Here is a 19,031-nt window from a genome sequence, read left to right as displayed (position 1 = left end):
ACTGGAACAAATTAAAGTTTTTCACAGAACATACCCACCGGCTCCGTGGTCTCTAAGACCACAAGTGCCTGACCCTGAAATGAGCACAGAACCTCCAGGCACTGGGCAGCCAGGTGGCCATGTGCCTGCAGGCACCCCGCCCCGCATCCCAGATGCGCGGCCCACTGGACTTAGTACTTACTAGCGTATTCCCTTGAGGTTGCCAGTTCTCGGGCCAGGACAACCTGGTTTCGGAAGAAAAGGGGAAAGAGGAGAGAAAAATCACTCAATGAACCAGGGCAGTGAGTCTCACAAGTCACCCTGCAGCTGACAGAATGGGCTAACATGCCCCCACCATGAAATTACACTGAAATATTTGAAATTACATTAAAACATATCTGGTCCTGTGCTAACAAATACAATGGATGTTAACAACAAGGTGAATATGTTCTAATAAACAGCAAACGCATGTATCAATCAACTGCTTTCAGAAGGTTCTTGATCAGCTGCTAAGTTCCCCTAGTGCCATGAAGTACACATTCAGGAACATCTTAGACTAATGTAACCCTCACAAAGAGCAGAAAGCAGCAGCAAATAATACCTCTAGAAGTGAGTCCTGGGAATTCCCTTAAAAAATAATTTTAAGAGGGGCACCTGCATAGCTCAGTCAGTTAAGCATCCGACTTTGGCTAAGGTCAGGATCTCGTGGTTCATGGGTTCAAGCCCTGCGTTGGGCTCTGGGCTGACAGTTCAGAGCCTGGAGCCTGCTTCGGATTCTGTGTCTCCCTCTCTCTCTCTGCCCCTCCCCCATTCGCACTCTCTCTCTGTCGCTCAAAAATGAATGTAAAAAAAAGTTTTTTAAATAATTTAAAGAATATATTCTCAGTATATGTTCATTGTTCATTCTGCCCTGAATTTGGGCTTTTTCAAGTAACTGTTATCATACATTTCTCTTGATGCCCCTCTCAGGTACTGTAAACACTATCCTACCATCAAGGGCACAGGAAGCTAAACCACGAGTGGCCCACAGGGAGCGTCTCCTGGAAGGGTACAGTCACACCCCAGGCTGGTTTCTCTCAGTAGCACACCTAAGTCTTGTACTCAACTACCACTTCAGGGCAGAGAACCAAGAGGGCACAGCATAACGTGGAAAAGATAGTTCTACACAAGCAGCCTCTGAGCACAACCTGGGCACCAACTCCCACAGGCCCAGTGAGGCCTGTCTGCTGGGAAGCTGAGGCAGCCTCCACCCACCCCAGCCAGCTGAGGCAGGCGCCTCTAAGAGGCCTGCACAGAGACATGGCCCGAGGACCAGAGAGCAGAGGGAAACCTGCCCAAATCCTGGGAGAAATTCAGGAGGCCGTGGGCCGGGATCATCCTACAGTATTCTCTGGCAGACGCACCAGAAGTGATGCTGGGAGAGCACTGTGTGAAACACCCTGTAGTTATTAAGGAGAACAGGGTTAGATTGTATGTGCTCAAGTGGAAAGATCTCAAAGATCTTTCTGGAGGAATGTACCTGTGTGGACTATTCTCAGGCACTGGGGGTGTTGGGGAGGGGCTAGGGAAAGACCCCTCTCCTTATGTTATGTGTTTATGAAATGTTAAATCTCTTCACAGGAGCATGTACTAGCTACCTAGTAGAAAAGAGCAAGAAGAAACTATTAGTACTAACAATTAATGGGACCCTTTCTGAAGGAGCTATTTATGAAATCCTTCTGTTGTGTGAATTCAACATTTCACATGCAGGCCTCCTTATGGGCACAAGGCAGGAAGTATCCCTCTTCCAGAGAACAAGGCATGACGCATGCCCCCACGGCCCTCTGGGCTGACAGCAGGGCTAATGTGGACATCAAGATCATCCCCAGGGGGCCAGGCAGCAGCAGGCCAGGCCTCTCTACTCTCCAGGGCCAGGCTCGGCCAAGAGCAGATCCTGCCTAGCCTGGGAACTGCCCCTTGTCCTCCACCCTCCCCTGGAAATCTAATTTTAAGAGGTCTCTATTTCAGGAGTGATGAGGAATACCTGAGGGTAGCACATATAATTTGAGAGCCAGGCTACAGGACTCCCAACAGTGCCAGGAAGGAGCCTCCAGCTCATGGTGCTCTCCTCTGGCACCTCCCTGGCACAGGGGTTCAAAAGGCACAGGGGTGACAAGAAGTACAGCTGGGGCTCTTCAACAGCAGGAGTGTGTCACCCAGAATGGATGGTGCCCACTTTTACCCACCATGGAAACCCATGGACCAAGGGGAATTTCACAAGTAAGGCTTCATTTATTAGTCAAGATAAATGTCCATGAAGTAAAACTGAGAAAAGGAGAGAATGCTTCTTCTTTTACTGGACTATTTTAAGTAACCATGCAGAACACCCAAGGTTCTTTTCAAAATAGTTTCTTCTTTCTGAGAGGATCTGTGAGTACCAGAACTACTGGCAACTATGCTCAGAGTTAAAGATTTTTATCATGAGGGCACAATTCTTTCATAATTTAAACAGAAACTGCCAATAAAAAAATCTAAATTAAAAACATAAGGAGAAGGGCGCCTGGGTGGCTCAGTCGGTTGAGCATCCACTCTCTTCAGCTCAGGTCATGAGCTCACGGTTCATGATACTGAACACAGAATCTGCTTGGAAAATTCTCTCTCTCTCTCTCTCCCCGTTTGTCTCTCAAAATAAATAAATACATACATACATACATACTTTGGAAGGGAGGGGAGGGGAGGGGAGGGGAGGGGAGGGGAGGGGAGAGGAGGGGGAAGGGGAAGGGGAGGGGAGGAGAGGGGGAAGGGGAAGTGGAGGGGAGGGGGAGGGGAGGGGGAGAGGAGGGGAGGAGGGGAAGGGGAAAGGGAAGGGGAAGGGGAGGGGAAAGGGAAGGGGAGGGGAGGGGGGAAGGGGAGGGGGAAAGGGAAGGGGAGGGGAGGGGAAGGGGAAGGGGAGGGGAGGAGAGGGGGAAGGGGAAGTGGAGGGGAGGGGGAGGGGAGGGGGAGAGGAGGGGGAGGAGGGGGAAGGGGAAAGGGAAGGGGAAGGGGAGGGGGAAAGGGAAGGGGAGGGGAGGGGGGAAGGGGAGGGGGAAAGGGAAGGGGAGGGGAGGGGGAAAGGGAAGGGGAGGGGAGGGGGAGGAAGGGGGAGGGGAGAAGGGGGAAGGGAAGGAAGAGGGAAGGGGGAAGGGAAGGGAAGGGAAGGAGGAAGGAAGGGAAGGAGGAGGGAAGGAGGAGGGAAGGAGGAAGGGAAGGAGGAAGGGAAGGGAAGGGAAGGAGGAAGGGAAGGAGGAAGGGAAGGAGGAAGGGAAGGAGGAAGGGAAGGAGGAAGGGAAGGAGGAAGGGAAGGGAAGGGAAGGGAAGGGAAGGGAAGGGAAGGGAAGGGAGGGGAAGGGAGGGGAAGGGGGAAGGGAAACTATAAGGGGAGCAAAAGTTAACACTGATTAAATGAAGCTGGGAACATGGGTGAGCTATAATATTTCATGTTCTTTGTGTTTTATAACATTTCATAAATGTAAAAAGACAAAAGGGGAAACACATTTCACCTGAAGTTTTTTCACAAAGGCCAGGCAAGAAAGCCCTGCCAGCAGGAGGCCGCTGCAGAGCGGCCCTGGCCAGCCCTGGCCATCCGCAGGGCCCTGCTGGGTCCAGGCACTCAGGCTTCCCCCAAGCCTGCACAAGTTCCCCCCACCCCCCCCCCCCGGCCTCACCACAGCCACGTGGAGCTGCTACCTCAGCAAAGGGGCTGCTCTGAACCTTCATTCTTTGCTTTAAAAGGAAAAATGCCACAAGACAGGCACAGCTTACTCAGGTAGCAAACAGAGGTACCCAGCATGTGACCTGCTGGTGCTGATTGTGAAAATACTATTGCTGATTGTGAAACTGAGGCCACGAGAATTTGGAGGCTAGCAGGTCCAAAGGCTGCGCCTCTAGCAGCTGTCAAGATTGTGCTGTTTTACACATTGTTTTAAATAAAAGAGAAATAATAAAGGTCAATGTTTCCCAAAAGCCCTGAAGAGATACTGATGCTGACCCTTACAAGAGAAAGGGTAGAAAAACTTGGCAGGACCTTGCTAATGGGACACAAGGACACAGGATGTAACTTGTTGATGAATAAATTAGAATCAGAATAAAAATTAGGATAAAATTAACTGCATTAAAAAAAAAAAACCCAAAAAACAAAACAGGGGCACCTGGGTGGTTCAGTCACTTACTTGAGCATCCAACCCTTGATTTCAGCTCAGGTCATAATCTTACAGTTGGTGGGTTCAAGCCCTGGAGCCTGCTTGGAAATCTGTCTGCCTGTCTCTCTGCCCCTCCCCATTCACATGCTCTCTCCCCCTCTCGCTCTCAAAAATAAAATAAACATTAAAAGAAAAAAAATAGAAAGATCCAAAGATACCTTTTAAAGCTTTCATGCACAAAATCACGGCTTAGATATTTTAACCATGTGACCCACTTGGCGTTAGCCAGCCCCCAAATCACCTTCACAACAGGAACTGAACCCCCGAGGGTGGCATGTACTCACTGTTGAGAAAGAGCCTTCACCAAGAATTTTCCCAAATTTGAAGTCTTCGGGCCGTTTCTTCCGAGGCTGTGGCGGTGGCTGTGTGGTGTGCTGCAGTGAGTTGGCGCTCGATCGGGACTCAGCCGCGGTGCTGTCCATGGTGGAGCCCTGTCTGCTACCACCACTGGGAATGCCAGGGGCCGAGCCGGACTCAGTCTGGGTCCTCACCATTGATGGGGACGGGCAAGAACATAACACCACGCTGGACTGAATAGGAACGGTGTCATACTGGTGGACACAGGAAAAAAATGGTAAGACTCCAAGCAGCTCACTTTTTCTAAACACGTGAAGTGACGCGCTGACGTTGTTGAAACACAAATACCGCCAAGTACAGGATAAGCCATCTGAATTCGGCCGCAGGGTGCAGGCCACTGCCCTCCTCTCCCAAGGCCCTTCCCTGCTTAGATCCCAGCCCCCACTCTTGACCTGCATGCCCACCAACCCCACCATCCAGCACCTGTCCACCATCATCCCCCTCCCTCAGGGTGGAGTGAATGTCGAACGACCCCCCCCCCACACACACACACCACTGAAGCCAGTTGGCCTTCCCATCACTGCCAAGCCTAAACAACACCTGCAGCCAACCCAACCACAGAGGAAGTCAGTCCAAATTCTCTGACCACAGTGTCCCCATCCCAGAATTCCCTGCCTACTCACCCACCCGCACCTCATACAAGGCTGCATACACAGAAGGCATTCAATTAGGACTTGAACAAATAGACAGCTTTAACACTGCATCCCACAAATGAACAGAATTTTAACCTAGCAGTCCTAGAACATGGAAGCATAACCTCATGGAAAGAAGAGTCCAAGAACCGTCAACTACAAAAAAAATTTACAGTTGATAAAAATAAATATATAAGCTTCTCAAAAATACAGAAGTTGAATAATTGGTTAACAATTTGGAAAATATCTGGGGCACCTCAGTGGCTCCAGTTCACTGAGTGTCCAACTCTTGATTTCAGCTCAGGTCATGATCCCAGGGTTCATAGGATCGAGCCCTGTATCAGGCTCTGCACTGGCAGCATTGAGCCTGCTTGAGATTCTCTGTCTCCCTCTCTTTTCTGCCCCTTCCCTGCTCACTCTCCTGCTCTCTCTCTCTCAAAAATAAATAAACATTAAAAAACAAAACACAATTTGGAAAATATCTTATTTTGAGCCCAATTGCACACCCCACACCAAACTTACCTCCAAACCAGTTAAAGTGTTCTGTTTTTAAATTATCTAAACAAATTCAAAAATTTAACAGATTTTAAAAATTATTCAACGTCAGGGCTTAACCTGGATGGTTAAGTGATGGAATCCGTTAAGTGACAGATTTCGGGCCAGGTCATGATCTCTAGGTTCGTGAGTTCGAGCCCCACATTGAGCTGTGCTGACAGCTCAGAGACTGGAGCTTGCTTCAGATTCTGTGTCTCTCCCTCTCTCTGCCTCTCCCATGCTCACGCTCTGTCTCTGTCTCTCAATAATAAATAAACGTTAAAATTTTTTAAAAAAATTATTCAATGCAGTCCCTATTAAAATAGTAGGTGGCTTCCTTGCAGAAATTGACAAGCTGATCCTAAAATTCATATGGCAATTCAAGGAACCCAGAATACCTAAACAATCTCAAAAAAGGAACAATGCTAGATGACCACCTCACACCACCTGATTTCAAAGCTTACTACAAAGCTACAGTAATCAAGGCAGCGTGGTCCTGGCACAGGACAGACAGAGATGGATGGAATGGAGTTCAGAAGCATGCCTAGACATCTACAGCCCAGTGATCTTGAACAAGGGTGCCAAGACCCTTCAGTGGGGAAGTACAGACTTTTCAACAAACGGTGCTGAGACATATGCATAGCCACATACAAAAAGAATGAAGCTGAATGTCTTTCTTATATCATATACAAAATTAACTCAGATGTGCCAAAGATCTACATATAAGAACTGAAAGTACAGAACTCTTATTAGAAGACATACCAGTAAACCTTCCTGACCTTGGCAGTGGTTTCTTAGATATGTGACCAAAAGCACAAGCAACAATAGCAACAAAAGCAGATCAAAGAGACTTCATCAAAATTAAAAACTTTTGTGCTTCAAAAGCACCATCAAGAAAGTGAAAAGACAACTCATAGAATGGAAGGAAATATTTGCAAATCATGTATCTGGTAGGGGCTTGTATCCAAACTACATAAAGAACTCCTACGACTCGATTAAAACCAAGCGCGTGCGCGCGCGCACACACACACACACACACACACACACACACAGTTAACAGATAAGGGATCCAAATAACATTTCTCCAGAAAGATATACAAATGGCCAATAAGCACATGAAAAGATGCTCACCATCATTAGTGATTACGGAAATGCAAATCAAAGACAGAGTGAGATTCCTCTTCATACCCACTAGGGTGGCTAGAATTAAAAAGATCAGAACAAATGTTGCTGAGGATGTGGAGAAATTGGGACCCTCACACACTGCTATTGGGAATAGAAAACGGTGCAGAGAGAAATCTGGCAGACAGTTTGACAGTTCCTCAAAAGGAAACAGGAGCCATGTAACCAAGCAATTCCACTCCTAGGCGTGTACTCAAGAGAAATGGAAACCTATTCCACACAAAACTTGAACAAAAATGTTCACAGCAGCATGATTCTTAACAACCAAAGGTGAAAACAACCCAGATGTTCACCAATGGATAAATGGATGAACAAAATGTAGTCTAGCCATAAAACAGAGTACTGGGGCTTCTGGGTAGCTCAGTTGGTTAAGCATCCGACTTTGGCTCAGGTCATGATCTCATGGTTCATGAGTTTGAGCCACAAGATGGGCTCTGCACTGACAGTGCAGAGCCTACTTGGAATTTTTTCTCTCCCTCTCCTTCTGCCCCTCCCCTGCTCATGCGTGCTCTCTCTCTAATAAATAAACTTTTTAAAAAACACAGAGTATTATTCAGTCATAAAGAGAAAGAGCTGACACATGCTACAACATAAATGAACATAAAAACCATGATGCCAAGTGAAAAAGGCCAGACACAGAAGGCCACATACTATGGGATTCCATTTCCATGAAATGTCCAGAACGGGCATATCCATAGACAGAAAGCAGATAAATGGTCGTCAGGGATGGTGGGGCGGGGCGGGGGGGGGGGGTGGGCAACAGAGAGTGGCTGCTAAAGGCTCTGTGACAAAAACATTCTGGAACTAGGGGCGCCTGGGTGGTTCAGTTGGTTGGGCAACCAACTTCAGTTCAGGTCATGATCTTGCAGTTTGTGAGTTCGAGCTCCGCATCGGGCTCTGTGCTGATGGCTTCGGATTCTGTGTCTCCCCCTCTCACTCTGCCCTCTCCCCTGCTCATGCTCTGTGTCTCTCTATCTCTCAATAATAAATAAACGTTAAAAAAAAACCCAAACATTCTGGAACTAGATAGTGATGATGGCTGTATAACCTCGTGAATACACTAAAACCCACTGAATTATTTAAAAAGGTGATTGTATGGTATATGAATTATATCTCAGTAAGTTGTTAAAAACAGTGGTATTACAGGGGTGCCTGGGTGGCTCAGTCGGTTAAACGTCAGACTTCAGCTCAGGTCATGATCTCGCAGTCTGTGAGTTCACGCCCCGCGTCGGGGTCTGTGCTGACAGCTCGGAGCTCGGAACCTGCTTTGGATTCTGTGTCTTCTTCTCTCTCTGCTCTACTCCCCCACTCATGCTCTATCTCTCTCTGTCTCTCAAAAATAAACGTTAAAAAAAAATTTTTTAAGCAGTTGTATTACATATGACTGCATCAATTTATACACAAGAACTCATTCAAATCTATTAATCATCAAGACTTTAAGAAACCAAGAAAACTCAAGGAACCAAGAGATGTAAATACATGTAGTATTCAAAGACAAATGAAAGCAACCAAAGATAGCACTGTATGTTTTTAATTAGGGGAGAGGTTGGAAGATGAAAAAACAGATAATAACAATGATTAAATATATTTACAACACACACAAACAGCAAGTGCTGGCCAGGCCAAAACAAGAGCACTCCTGTAACTGCAGCTGGCACTAGTAAGCCCATGATGAGGTTATAACGCTTTTGGAAAGCAATTTGGTAATCCAGCAAGAAAGCAATGACAGAACACTTGTCGATGAGATACAAAGAAATACTAAGGAGAAGGGAGTAAAAATAGTTAAAAACTTAGGTAGGCATTACGAAAGGATTAGAGAGTTTCAGAAAAACAACCAAGTTTACCCACAACCATAAAAAGAATTCTCTTTCTCTGGCTCTAAAGTGTTCTAGCAGTGACATCATTAGCCTCTCCACCACCAGACTGTTGCAGAATACCACAAAACAAACCCAGAGCACCCAGATTTATTTCTAGTAGTATTCCCCGTTAAAAGAACTCAGGACAGCACTTAACTCCATATCTTAGAACAGAAAAAAGAGAATCAATCAATATGGTACTGGAATCTGGGGCGCCTGGGTGGCTCAGTCGGTTAAGCGTCCGACTTTGGCTCAGGTCATGGTCTCGTGGTTTGTGAGTTCAAGCCCCGCGTCGGGCTCTGTGCTGACAGCTCAGAGACTGCAGCCTGCTTCAGATTCTGTGTCTCACTCTCTCTCTCTGCCCCTGCCCTGCTTGTGCTGTCTCAAAAATAAATAAATAAATAAAAACATTAAAAAATATATATATATGGTACTGGAATCCCTTGCTATGTCTGAAAAGGAGGTCTTCACATGTGTCTGTGGTAGTAAGGTGAGGGGGAAGCTGGCCTGGAGGGACTGTCACTAGCCAAGCTGTGACCCTGTAAACCCTAAAAAGAGATCAGTAAGTACAGGAAATCAGAATATTCCCAAACTGGGAAAAAACATGAGCCTGTAAGGATACACACAGGTGATAAGTGTATCAATGCTATAACTATAAAAGCAGGATGCATACGATTGAACACTTAATTTCATATATCTGAATAACTAAGGGAGCAGCGTGGCCATAGAGAGCTCTGTTTCTTGTATTATGTTTGTTCATAAAGGATAGATAAACATTTCCTCTCCTTTTAAACAGGGAAGGGAGACAGGGAACTATGAAGAAGTCACAATCCTAGGGAAAGTACACCACAAACAGGACGGACAGGTGGGCCCAGTAACCAAGACTGCGCAGCGGATGACAGCTCAGCCACCACAAGAAGAGAGCTGAAGGAGAAGCTCCTTTTGAAATGCACCAAACACATAAAGTCAAAAACCAGACTAGACAGGACGTCCTGCACCCCAGACATGATGAGCACAGATATAGAGAAGGGAAGAGCAGATGGCAAGAAGAGGCAGGAGCCTGGGCAGGCCCCACAGGGCCGCATGAACCCCTCTCTATGCAGCAGACCAGCCCCAGGAAGGCTGGCTCAGGCCGGGTCAGACACACACACACACACACACACACACACACACCAGACCCCAGCTCCCAGAGAAGGAGGCCCCATCACCGCCGGGGCTGCACCACAGCAGGGAGGAGGCAGGCTTCTTTCACGTACAGGTCTGTTGAGCATTAGAACTGCAGGCAAGGTGCAGGCCTACCTTAGGATGTTGAAGGTTCAGGTTCGGACCACTGCAGTGGAGTGAATATCACGATAAAGAGATTCAAACTTTTTGGTTTCCCGGTACATATAAAAGTTATAGTTACACTCTACTGGAGACAATATATTAAGTGGCAGTAGCGTTATATCTAAAAACACAACGCCCATGCCTTAATTAAAAAACACTTTAGGGGCACCGGGGTGGCTCAGTCAGTTAAGCATCCAACTTCAGCTCCGGTCATTATCTCACGGTTCATGAGTTCGAGCCCCGCATTGGGCTCTGTGTTGACAGCTTGGACCATGGAGCCTGCTTCATATTCTATGTCTCCCTCTCCCTCTCCCTCTCTCTCTCTGTGCCCCTCCCCTGCTCACACTCTGTCTCTGTATCTCAAAAACAAATAAACATTAAAAAAAAAAAAGTCTTAAAAAAATATTTTATTGGTAGGGTGCCTGGGTGGCTCAGTCGGTCTGACTTTGGCTCTATGTCTCCCTCTCTCTCTGCCCCTCCCCTGCTTATGCTCTGTCTCTCCCTCTCTCTCCAAGATAGATAAACATTTTAAAAAATTAAAAATACTTGACTGGTTACAAAGGAAAAAAAAAAAAAGCTAACCATCGGGATGCCTGGCTGACTCAGTTGGTGCAATACGTAACTGCTGTTCATGAATTCAAGCCCCCTGTTGGGCAAGTAGAGCTTACTTCTTCTTTAAATATTATTTATTTTGAGACAGAGAGAGGGAGAGAGACAACCCCAAGCAGGCTCCATGCTGTCAGTGCAGGGCCCAATGCAGGGTTCAATCTCAAGAGATCATGACCTGAGCCGACATCAAGAGTCAGACGCTTGGGGAGCCTGGGTGGTTCAGTCGGGTTAGCGTCTGACTCCCACTTAGGTCACGATCTCATGGTTTGTGAGTGCAAGCCCTACATCAGCTCTGCACCATCTGCACTGATGGTGCAGAGCCTGCCTAGTATTCCCTCTCTCTGCACTTCTCGTAAGCGCTCTCTCCCTCTCAAAACACAAAAAAAGTCAGATGCTTAACCAACTGAGCCATCCAGGTGCTCCGAGAAATGGATTTTTTAAATGTAGTACATGTTACAAATGTGACCAGCAGTATAGGTCCTCTAGCTAGACTGGTAGCACCATTTATTTATGGCAACTTGCTGTTTTCAACGCTCCACAGCTTGACAGTAAGCCAAGTGTGCTTTACACATTTCATAAATATTCCATCTCACAAGAAGTACCAACGATTGGACCAAGCTCTGGGGTTCAGTCAGCCCCTTAATGGTTTGTCCCTATGAGCAAAGCATATAACAGAAGCATATCAAATCCAGTAGCTTCCCTTGGAGATTAGCAGGAACTTCTTTGTCCTCAGGGGCAGTTCGTGGGGAAGAATCATGGTCACCATGCTAAGGCCTATCGAGAACTATGACAGGCCTGGACTGTCCTCACAAGCCAGGCCAGCGATACTGCGAGTGAGGGCTGTGCACACGGAGCCCTGGGGATTCATGGGACTCCTGGACACAACCAAGGTCACATGCTCCTTGGGTCATCCTGGGTGCAGACCCTCAGGCCTGGTACAGAGGAGCAGCCAGACTGCGTGACCTAAGGGGCACACAAAAGGGACGGAAGTGGGAAGGAGCTAGCACTACAAACAGCACAGCCCTGGGCATCACAGCAGTGCTGTGAACTGATCCGGCCACAGGTCTGCTGAGCAGCCACCACTGCCCTATGGGGCAGGGGAGTGGGGACTTCCACCTGTCTCTGTCATGGCCGCCCCACCCCTGCACCTGTCCCAGAAAGTGTGTCAATCAGATCAATGTGGCCTCACCTAAATTCACCTGTGTGCCCAGCCTCCTGTCAAGCAAGACTCAAGGAGACAACAGGAGACACGCCCAAGACAGTGGCAAACAGTGGTTTTAATTCAAAACTGACAAGTGAAATAGTGACTAAAATCTCAAACATTACTTTTTTTTTTTTAATGTTTATTTATTTTTGAGAGAGAGAGACAGAGTGCAAGCAGGGGAGGGGCAGAGACAGAAAGGGAGACACAGAATCTGAAAGCGAATCCAGACTCTGAGCTGTCAGCACAGAGCCTGATGCCGGGCTTGAGCTCACAAACCGCGAGATCATGACCCGAGCCAAAGTGGGACACTTAACCGACGGAGCCACCCAGGCACTCCTCAAACATGACATTCGTGAAGAACAAAATATGACAGGCTGATTCATGGACCTGGAAAAATGTAATTGTATACCAACACCTTCTGGACTCAATGACATTTCTGGCAAAGGCACAGACACATCTGTCACGTGGTTTGGAACACGGCCGGGGGGATAGCCCAGGGCTTCTTCCCAGTAGGCAGAACCTTCACCCTGGGAGGTGCGGTAAAACAACACCCAAGGTCAGTGAAGAGTTTCCGAAGGGTCAGCGGCAATGCCTGGGAGGGCGGGCAGCTCAGGCAGCAGGTGTCCACGACCACAAAAAATAAGGGGCACTGAAGACCTGGGTGTGACAGTTCCCCATCAAACTAGCTATGCTGGGGACAAAGGACCCTGATATCAAAGACCTTGGGAGGCTGGCTGCAGAGCACTTACCAAGAAGAGCACGCTTCAGCTCAGACTTCCTGAGGGCAAACTCAGCAAACATCCAGCCTGTGGACAGCAGTCCCCCCAAAACAACTACCAGGTTAAGTCAGACAAGACTCTGGTTACAAGCATGTGTTCCTGAGAACTTTCATCAGAGTGGTTTCTGAGATTGTTAAAAAAGCTTCCAGAACAGATCCTCAAAGGAGGGCACTGTCATCCCCTGGAAAGCATGGGTTTATATCAGACCCCACTCAGCCAGGCCATCCCCAGGGGCAGGCCCCACCCGACTTGGCAGCCCTTGGCACGCACCTTCATCCGCTGTGAGGCTCTGTGGCAGGCTGCTGGCTAACCCGTGCAGCGTGCTGCAAACTGATGGGCTGTCTTGACAGACAGGGGCCTGACCCTACAGACCCCATGACAGACCTGGCCAGGCACTGCTGAGGGAGGAAGTAGAGCATCATGCCGGATGAAACCTGCTTACTTCCTCTCCGCCATCCATCCGCACGTGAGGATATTAAGTGCCACCGAAAATCCCCAGGCCACCTGAGCAGGTGCGAGAGGAGACAGCAGGTGCCATGAGAACAGATCTGAAAGTCCGGAGGTGTGTGTGTTTGATGTTACTGGTGGTGTTTGCTGGGGGTGGCAGAGTGAGACACGATCTGGACATTAAACAGCCCCAGAGATGGGACCTGCAGAGCAGCCACTTTCCCTGCAGAATTTCAACGTGAGATGTGCCACTCCGTGCCACACGCTTGATGTTGGGGACTTCAAGCCTGATACTGCAGCAACCCAGCGTCAAAAACACCTGGTCGGCCCAGATGTTCTAGGAAATGAGTGCATGTTTCCTAGCCACAAGAAGTGAACGGGAGAATGGGCAATGGCCTCGATCCGTGGCTGCGCCAGTGGGGCTCATTCTGGGAGTTGCCAGGGCCATACTTAAGCACAGCCCACCAGAAGGGAGCCCACCACCACGAGCTCCCAGTCTTTAGGAAGCCTGGGGCCACTGACACATATTCCATCCCAGTGGTTCTCAACTAGGATGATTCTGCGCCCCGAGGGACCCCTAGCAATGCCTGGAGGCATTTGTGATGCCATAACTGGGAGAGGGAGAAAAGTGGCACTGGCATCTAGTAGGTAGGTGCAGAGATGCTATAAACATCCCACAACGAAGAGGACAGAACACAACAAAGAATAATCAGGTCTGAGTGGCAACGGTTCCTGGGTGACAAGTCCCGCTCTATTCTGATAGACTCAATGCTCCCTTTCCCAGGAAGAACCTCACCAAGTGTTCAGTGACCACCCTGAGAGCACTCAGCGCTAGTGCAGGCCCTGTGTGCAACAAGGTCCTGCAGCCACCGCTTAGAACAGGAGTGAGAGGGAAGTATGAGCACAGGAAGCTGGGATCAGGGAGAGTGACAGGTATCCCCAGTTTGAAAAAGACATGATAAAAAACCCTAATGCAGGGTGCCTGGCTCAGTCAGCTGAGTGTAAGACTCGACTTCAGCTTAGGTCATGATCTCACAGTCGTGGGATCAAGCCCTGGGTCAGGCTCTGCACTGAGCATGGAGCCTGCTTACGCTAGTCTCTCTCTCTCTCTCTCTGCCTTTCCTGCGTGTACCATGCTCTCTTTTTCTCTCAAAATAAATAAACGTTAAAAAAAAAAAACAAAAAAACAAAAAAAAAACCCTAATGCCGTGTTTGAGAAACAATACGAAACTCCCATGACCTAAACAGTATACACGGCAGTGCTGACGCGGCTTTCTCCCAACCACGGGTGTGGATTCACACTGAGAAGGATCAGACTGGAGCAGAAGAAAGCACCCCACAAATGTGCTGCCAGCCCTCCAGAGCCCAGCACAGTGCAGGGAAGCGGGGCAAGTGGCTGCTGCAGGAGCGGGAGGAGACAGTCAGAAGGGAGCGCGCACACCCCTAATGGGGGGAGCTAATACCCCACTCCCTTAGCAGCCAGACCCACATTCAACTCCCAAGAGGGTAAGAACACCAACCCGGCAGAGATAGCCAAACGTGAAATGTCTCTGCACAGCGCATGCTCTCGGGAAGGAGTCAGCCACTCCAACAGCAGCAGCAGGGCCCGGGCCTGGGCACCACAGGGGCGCAAGCCCTGGCTTTCTTACTCGGTTTCTCCATGGCTCTAGGCTCAGTGGGCCAACACGCAGGTTTTGGCTGGAACTCTGCTTGACAATGCTGTTTCCAAATGCCAGCCTTTGACATTTCGCTTGCTGTAAGATTATACTCAATAATTTCTCTGATTTAAGATGTTTTTTTTTAAACTAATGAAGCAAACTCTCAACTTGGAGCTGGATGAAAAACACAGCTAGGAGCCCACTTTGATTGCTGTAAAGAACACCCTGTTTATGCCACGGTAAAGCAAGCCAATGCAAAATGAGACACATCCAGCCAGAACTGGCACATGAGGGGAGAAGCAGCTAAGCACGCTAGACCTGCAGCCTCTCAGTGTGTCCCAGAGTGACTGTTCCTGCAGGGAATCACCTCTCTTGGAAGGAGCCCCCAGAGACAACAGGTAAAGGGGAATTAAGACTTAAGATAACCCCACACACAGTATTCTTAGCACTGTACCTGCAGGTGGTCTAGGACTGAGGTCTTGGTAGACAAACACTGTGTTCTGTATACATGTCACAGAACCTGTTACAAGATAAAAGTTGAGCCCAGGTTTTTCCCACCTGTAAACACTAACGAACCTGATACTCTTACCTTTACTGGCAAGTTCACCCTGCCCCAAAGCACAATTCCAATGAGAGGTTTGAATGAGTTAATAAGCCTCTCCTTTAAGAGCCACACACATGTTAGTATAAATTCATATAAATTAGCTAGTTGTCTTACTTTGTTGTTGGCAGCTGGCTAAAACCGTCAGCAAGCTCTGGACAGGTGCAGAATGCTCTGGAGCCTGAGCTGAGCCAGGCCTGCTCTGGCTTGGCGGGTATTGAGGTAGAAGGCTTTGCCACAGTAAGGAGAGAGAAACAGGGTGCTTGCTCTGGAGATGCAGGAGGCCGGGGAGTGGCCCCGGGGCCAGGCTGAGAGGGGACAGGGAGAGGACGCCAAGTGCCTACACACAAACCGGCGGGCAACACCTGCTTAAAACCACCACCCCCTCTACCTCGAACTCCCGGAACCCCAATGTTCTCCCCACCCCAGCCTCTGCAGCCCCTTCACCTCCTCCCGGTGCAGCAGGCTGATTCTGTCCTTTGCCGCAGCCTAAGGCACATCCAGCAACTCCTGCCCACAGTCCTGGGAGGGTAAGGGGAACAACAAGACCTTGAACCCACCCTGTGCAGACAACTCAGGTCATTGGACATACTCTCGTAAGCACATCCTACTGTCCCAAACCACAGGTTCTCTGTCACTTCATAGGAATATTACACACTCATTTTGCTCATCAGAGTTTCTTAAACGAAATAAACTACATTATTAACCCAATTACTCAATAAACATTACCGCTGTCCTAGCAAGGGTCCAGGGACACGGCCATCAGCAGACATGGTCCCTGCCCTTAGGAAGTGACATCCAAACAGGCAACAGGCCTGATGTCATTTACAAAAGCGGCTGGCTAAAGCTGTGAGGTGACCAGGACAGAGCAGACAAGTGCTATGGGTACAAAGCAGACCTCTGGCTACTGTGGGGCTGAAGCATGAGTGGGCAAGAGGCTTGATGAAGAGTACCCTCTGGTGCTGGGAGTGGCCTCCAGTGGAGGGTTGCAGCACTGTTCAGGGGACAGTGATGGCAGCTTAGATAGTGCTGCTCGGCAAGGAAGGAAATACTCACATGAAGAAAATAAAATGTAATGGCTAAACATGCATCGCACATTTTAAAGTTTCACTTTCCCCTAGTGTTTCAGATTCAAAATACAGCAGATTCAACATCCAAATGAAGCAGAAAAAGGACTCTGGATTTGTGAGACAGCAATAACAGATGCCACAAGACAGACAGACACATACACATACAAACACACACACCTGCTTGGCCGTCACAACGTCACAGGCTTTAAGTCAAACAGCAGGGCCTCACAGCAGCTTCAATGATTTCAGTCAAATGCAGCACCCTCGGGTGCACACTGCTTTATCCACTTCATCAGCACAGGTTCACGGAGTACCTGCTACATGCCACGTGCTGCTCTAGACACTGGAGGCACAACAAAGAACGAGGCTAAGCCTATACTCTTAAGAAAGCTACATTCTGATATGCCACATGGATACCCCAAAATGCAAACAACAAGTAAGCATCACAGTGTCAGATGGTGATAATTACCATGAGAAAAATACAGCCAGGAAGGAAACGGAGTAGTTTGTGGTAGTTGTATTTGATGTGAGTAGTTGTGGGATGTGCAAATTCAAACACAGAAACCCTGAATGGGAAAGTGACACCTAAGCAAAGATGCAAGAAGGGGAAAGCCCTAAAGAAATCTGGGAGACCCTTCCCAGGAGAGGACTGGCCAGTGCAAAGGTCCTAAGACAAGAGCATCTCTAGACTCAACAGTCTAGTGTGAACCACAGTATGGGCCATCTCCAGACAGAACTCCTCAGTGTCAGGCAGGGACCTCAATGGCCCTGAAACGTCCCTTCTGGGATCACTTCTGGTACCCTCTGGGTGCCTCAAACCACAGGAGTGGGATCCTGAGAAACGGGGCTGGCCATAAGGGCCCAAGCATGTCCTGAACCAGAGTGTGACACTAGCCGAGCCAGGGCTATTTATTCCCTCCTATCACCAGATCTGGGCTCCAAGATGCTGGCCACTAGGCCATTGCTGCCCTGGTGGTTTTCTCTGCTCCGGCAATTATGGGCATCATGACACAGAAACCTGTCAGGGGCAACCTTCCCCCTTTGTGGAATTCTGTAATTTCCTTCCTGCCTCGGCCACTGCAGGCCAATAGAGCACCTCAGTGCAAGACCAGCTCTCAGGGCCCCTCCGTGACAGAGAGGTTGGTAGGGTCAAGTGAATGCCCATGCTTTCTCTTCCCATAGCCGTAACTCACTGGCGTGCGTATGTTTTAACAAATAATTTTACTTCTGGAGTTAAGAAAGACAGCCACAACATTACTCTTTAAAGCATTTAAGCATCAATTGCACAGTGAAAAACCTAAGAGAAAAGCCTTCTTCCAAGTGTGAGAAGTCCAAATGTTTATCTGAAAGAGCTGATTTTTTAAAAAACATCTTGAGGTGGTACTTAAGCAACATAAACGGCACTGAGACTGTCGGCCACAATCTGGAGGACACTTGCCGACTGGCGGCCCCGCGGGGTGGGGTCTTGTCCCAAGGTGCCCCTTGCAGCCTGCCTGCCCTGTGCACTGTGGAAGCAGCACAGCCCCCAGGGATCCCAAGTGACCCAGGACCTGCGGGTGACTCATTCCCTCTCAGCACAACCCAGTCAGCTTGCCACCCACCTGATGACCCAAAATTGTGGTAAGTAAATAGTTTGGGTTACTCAATAGCTTCTGAAATTGAAATCTCTGAACATATTTTTTTTAAATTTTTTTTTTTTTAACCTTTCATTTATTTTTGAGACAGGGAGAGACAGAGCATGAACAAGGGAGGGTCAGAGAGAGGGAAACACAAAATCTGAAACAGGCTCCAGGCTCAGAGCTGTCAGCACAGAGCCTGATGCGGGGCTCCAACTCATGGACCGAGAGATCATGACCTGAGCTGAAGTCGGCCGCTTAACCGACTGAGCCACCCAGGCGCCCCTGAACATATTTAAAGCAACAAAACCCTAGTTATGACTGTCCACCATCTCCATCCCACCTAATAAAATGGAGCTGAGCACAAGAGAAGTTCTCAAGAACATGACCCTCTGCCTGGCCCTGCAGCCACCACGTCACCACGAGAGTTACGACTGCTCGCCTTTCCTACACACACGTGCACATACCCCAAATCCAAGCCCCTCACACCCGAGGACGGTCGCCAGCTTCACACCAGCAGCTGTCCTTCCCCCCACCCCCGGCTGGCCAAGGCTGCTCCTTTCCCGTCAGCAGCCCCCCGCCCCTGCCGTCTCCAGCCCTCACCCTTCCTCCTCCACTTCCCAGTACAGCACCCCATCAATGTCCCCCCCAGAAGGAGATCCTCCTGTGTGTTTCTCTCTCCTTCCTCCCGTCTGGCTGGCCAGGACAAGGTTCTGTACCTGCCTCACTGCTGAGAAATGTGAGAGATGTGTCCAGGGCACAGCTCTCACAAGAACAAGGAAAGATGGCTGTTCTCGATCGAACTTGGCTACGGGAATCAGTGCCACTGACATCCGGCACCTTTGGAGCCTCTGGAATAGGGTATCACCGTGTCCCCCCTCCCCCCTCAGCAAGAATCTCCTTCTGTCCACATCGGTGTGGAGGGAGAATCTACATACAAGTGCCACCTGCTATGCTCACCTCA

At 48.8% G+C, this 19,031-nt stretch overlaps 1 protein-coding gene across 6 annotated transcripts in view; it reads right to left on the bottom strand.

The window, feature by feature from the left end:
* The window catches only part of PDPK1 (3-phosphoinositide dependent protein kinase 1), a 79,589-nt gene that overhangs the window by 39,032 nt on the left and 21,526 nt on the right, over nt 1-19,031 (bottom strand). For 5 of the 6 annotated variants that reach the window (XM_053213407.1, XM_053213406.1, XM_053213408.1 and 2 more), the window contains 2 exons: nt 4,481-4,747; nt 182-224 (listed from right to left, as the gene is read on the bottom strand). In XM_053213407.1, coding sequence (XP_053069382.1) covers nt 182-224; nt 4,481-4,747 — 310 coding nt within the window. Of the gene's footprint in view, nt 1-181; nt 225-4,480; nt 4,748-6,850; nt 6,920-19,031 lie in introns of all 6 variants that reach the window. The other variant, XM_015076491.3, reaches the window with a different exon arrangement.

Source organism: Acinonyx jubatus, chromosome E3, assembly GCF_027475565.1.
Source record: "Acinonyx jubatus isolate Ajub_Pintada_27869175 chromosome E3, VMU_Ajub_asm_v1.0, whole genome shotgun sequence".
NCBI lineage: Eukaryota > Metazoa > Chordata > Mammalia > Carnivora > Felidae > Acinonyx > Acinonyx jubatus.
The sequence above is the reverse complement of the archived record's forward strand: the minus strand, read 5'-3'. Positions and strand labels throughout refer to the sequence as shown.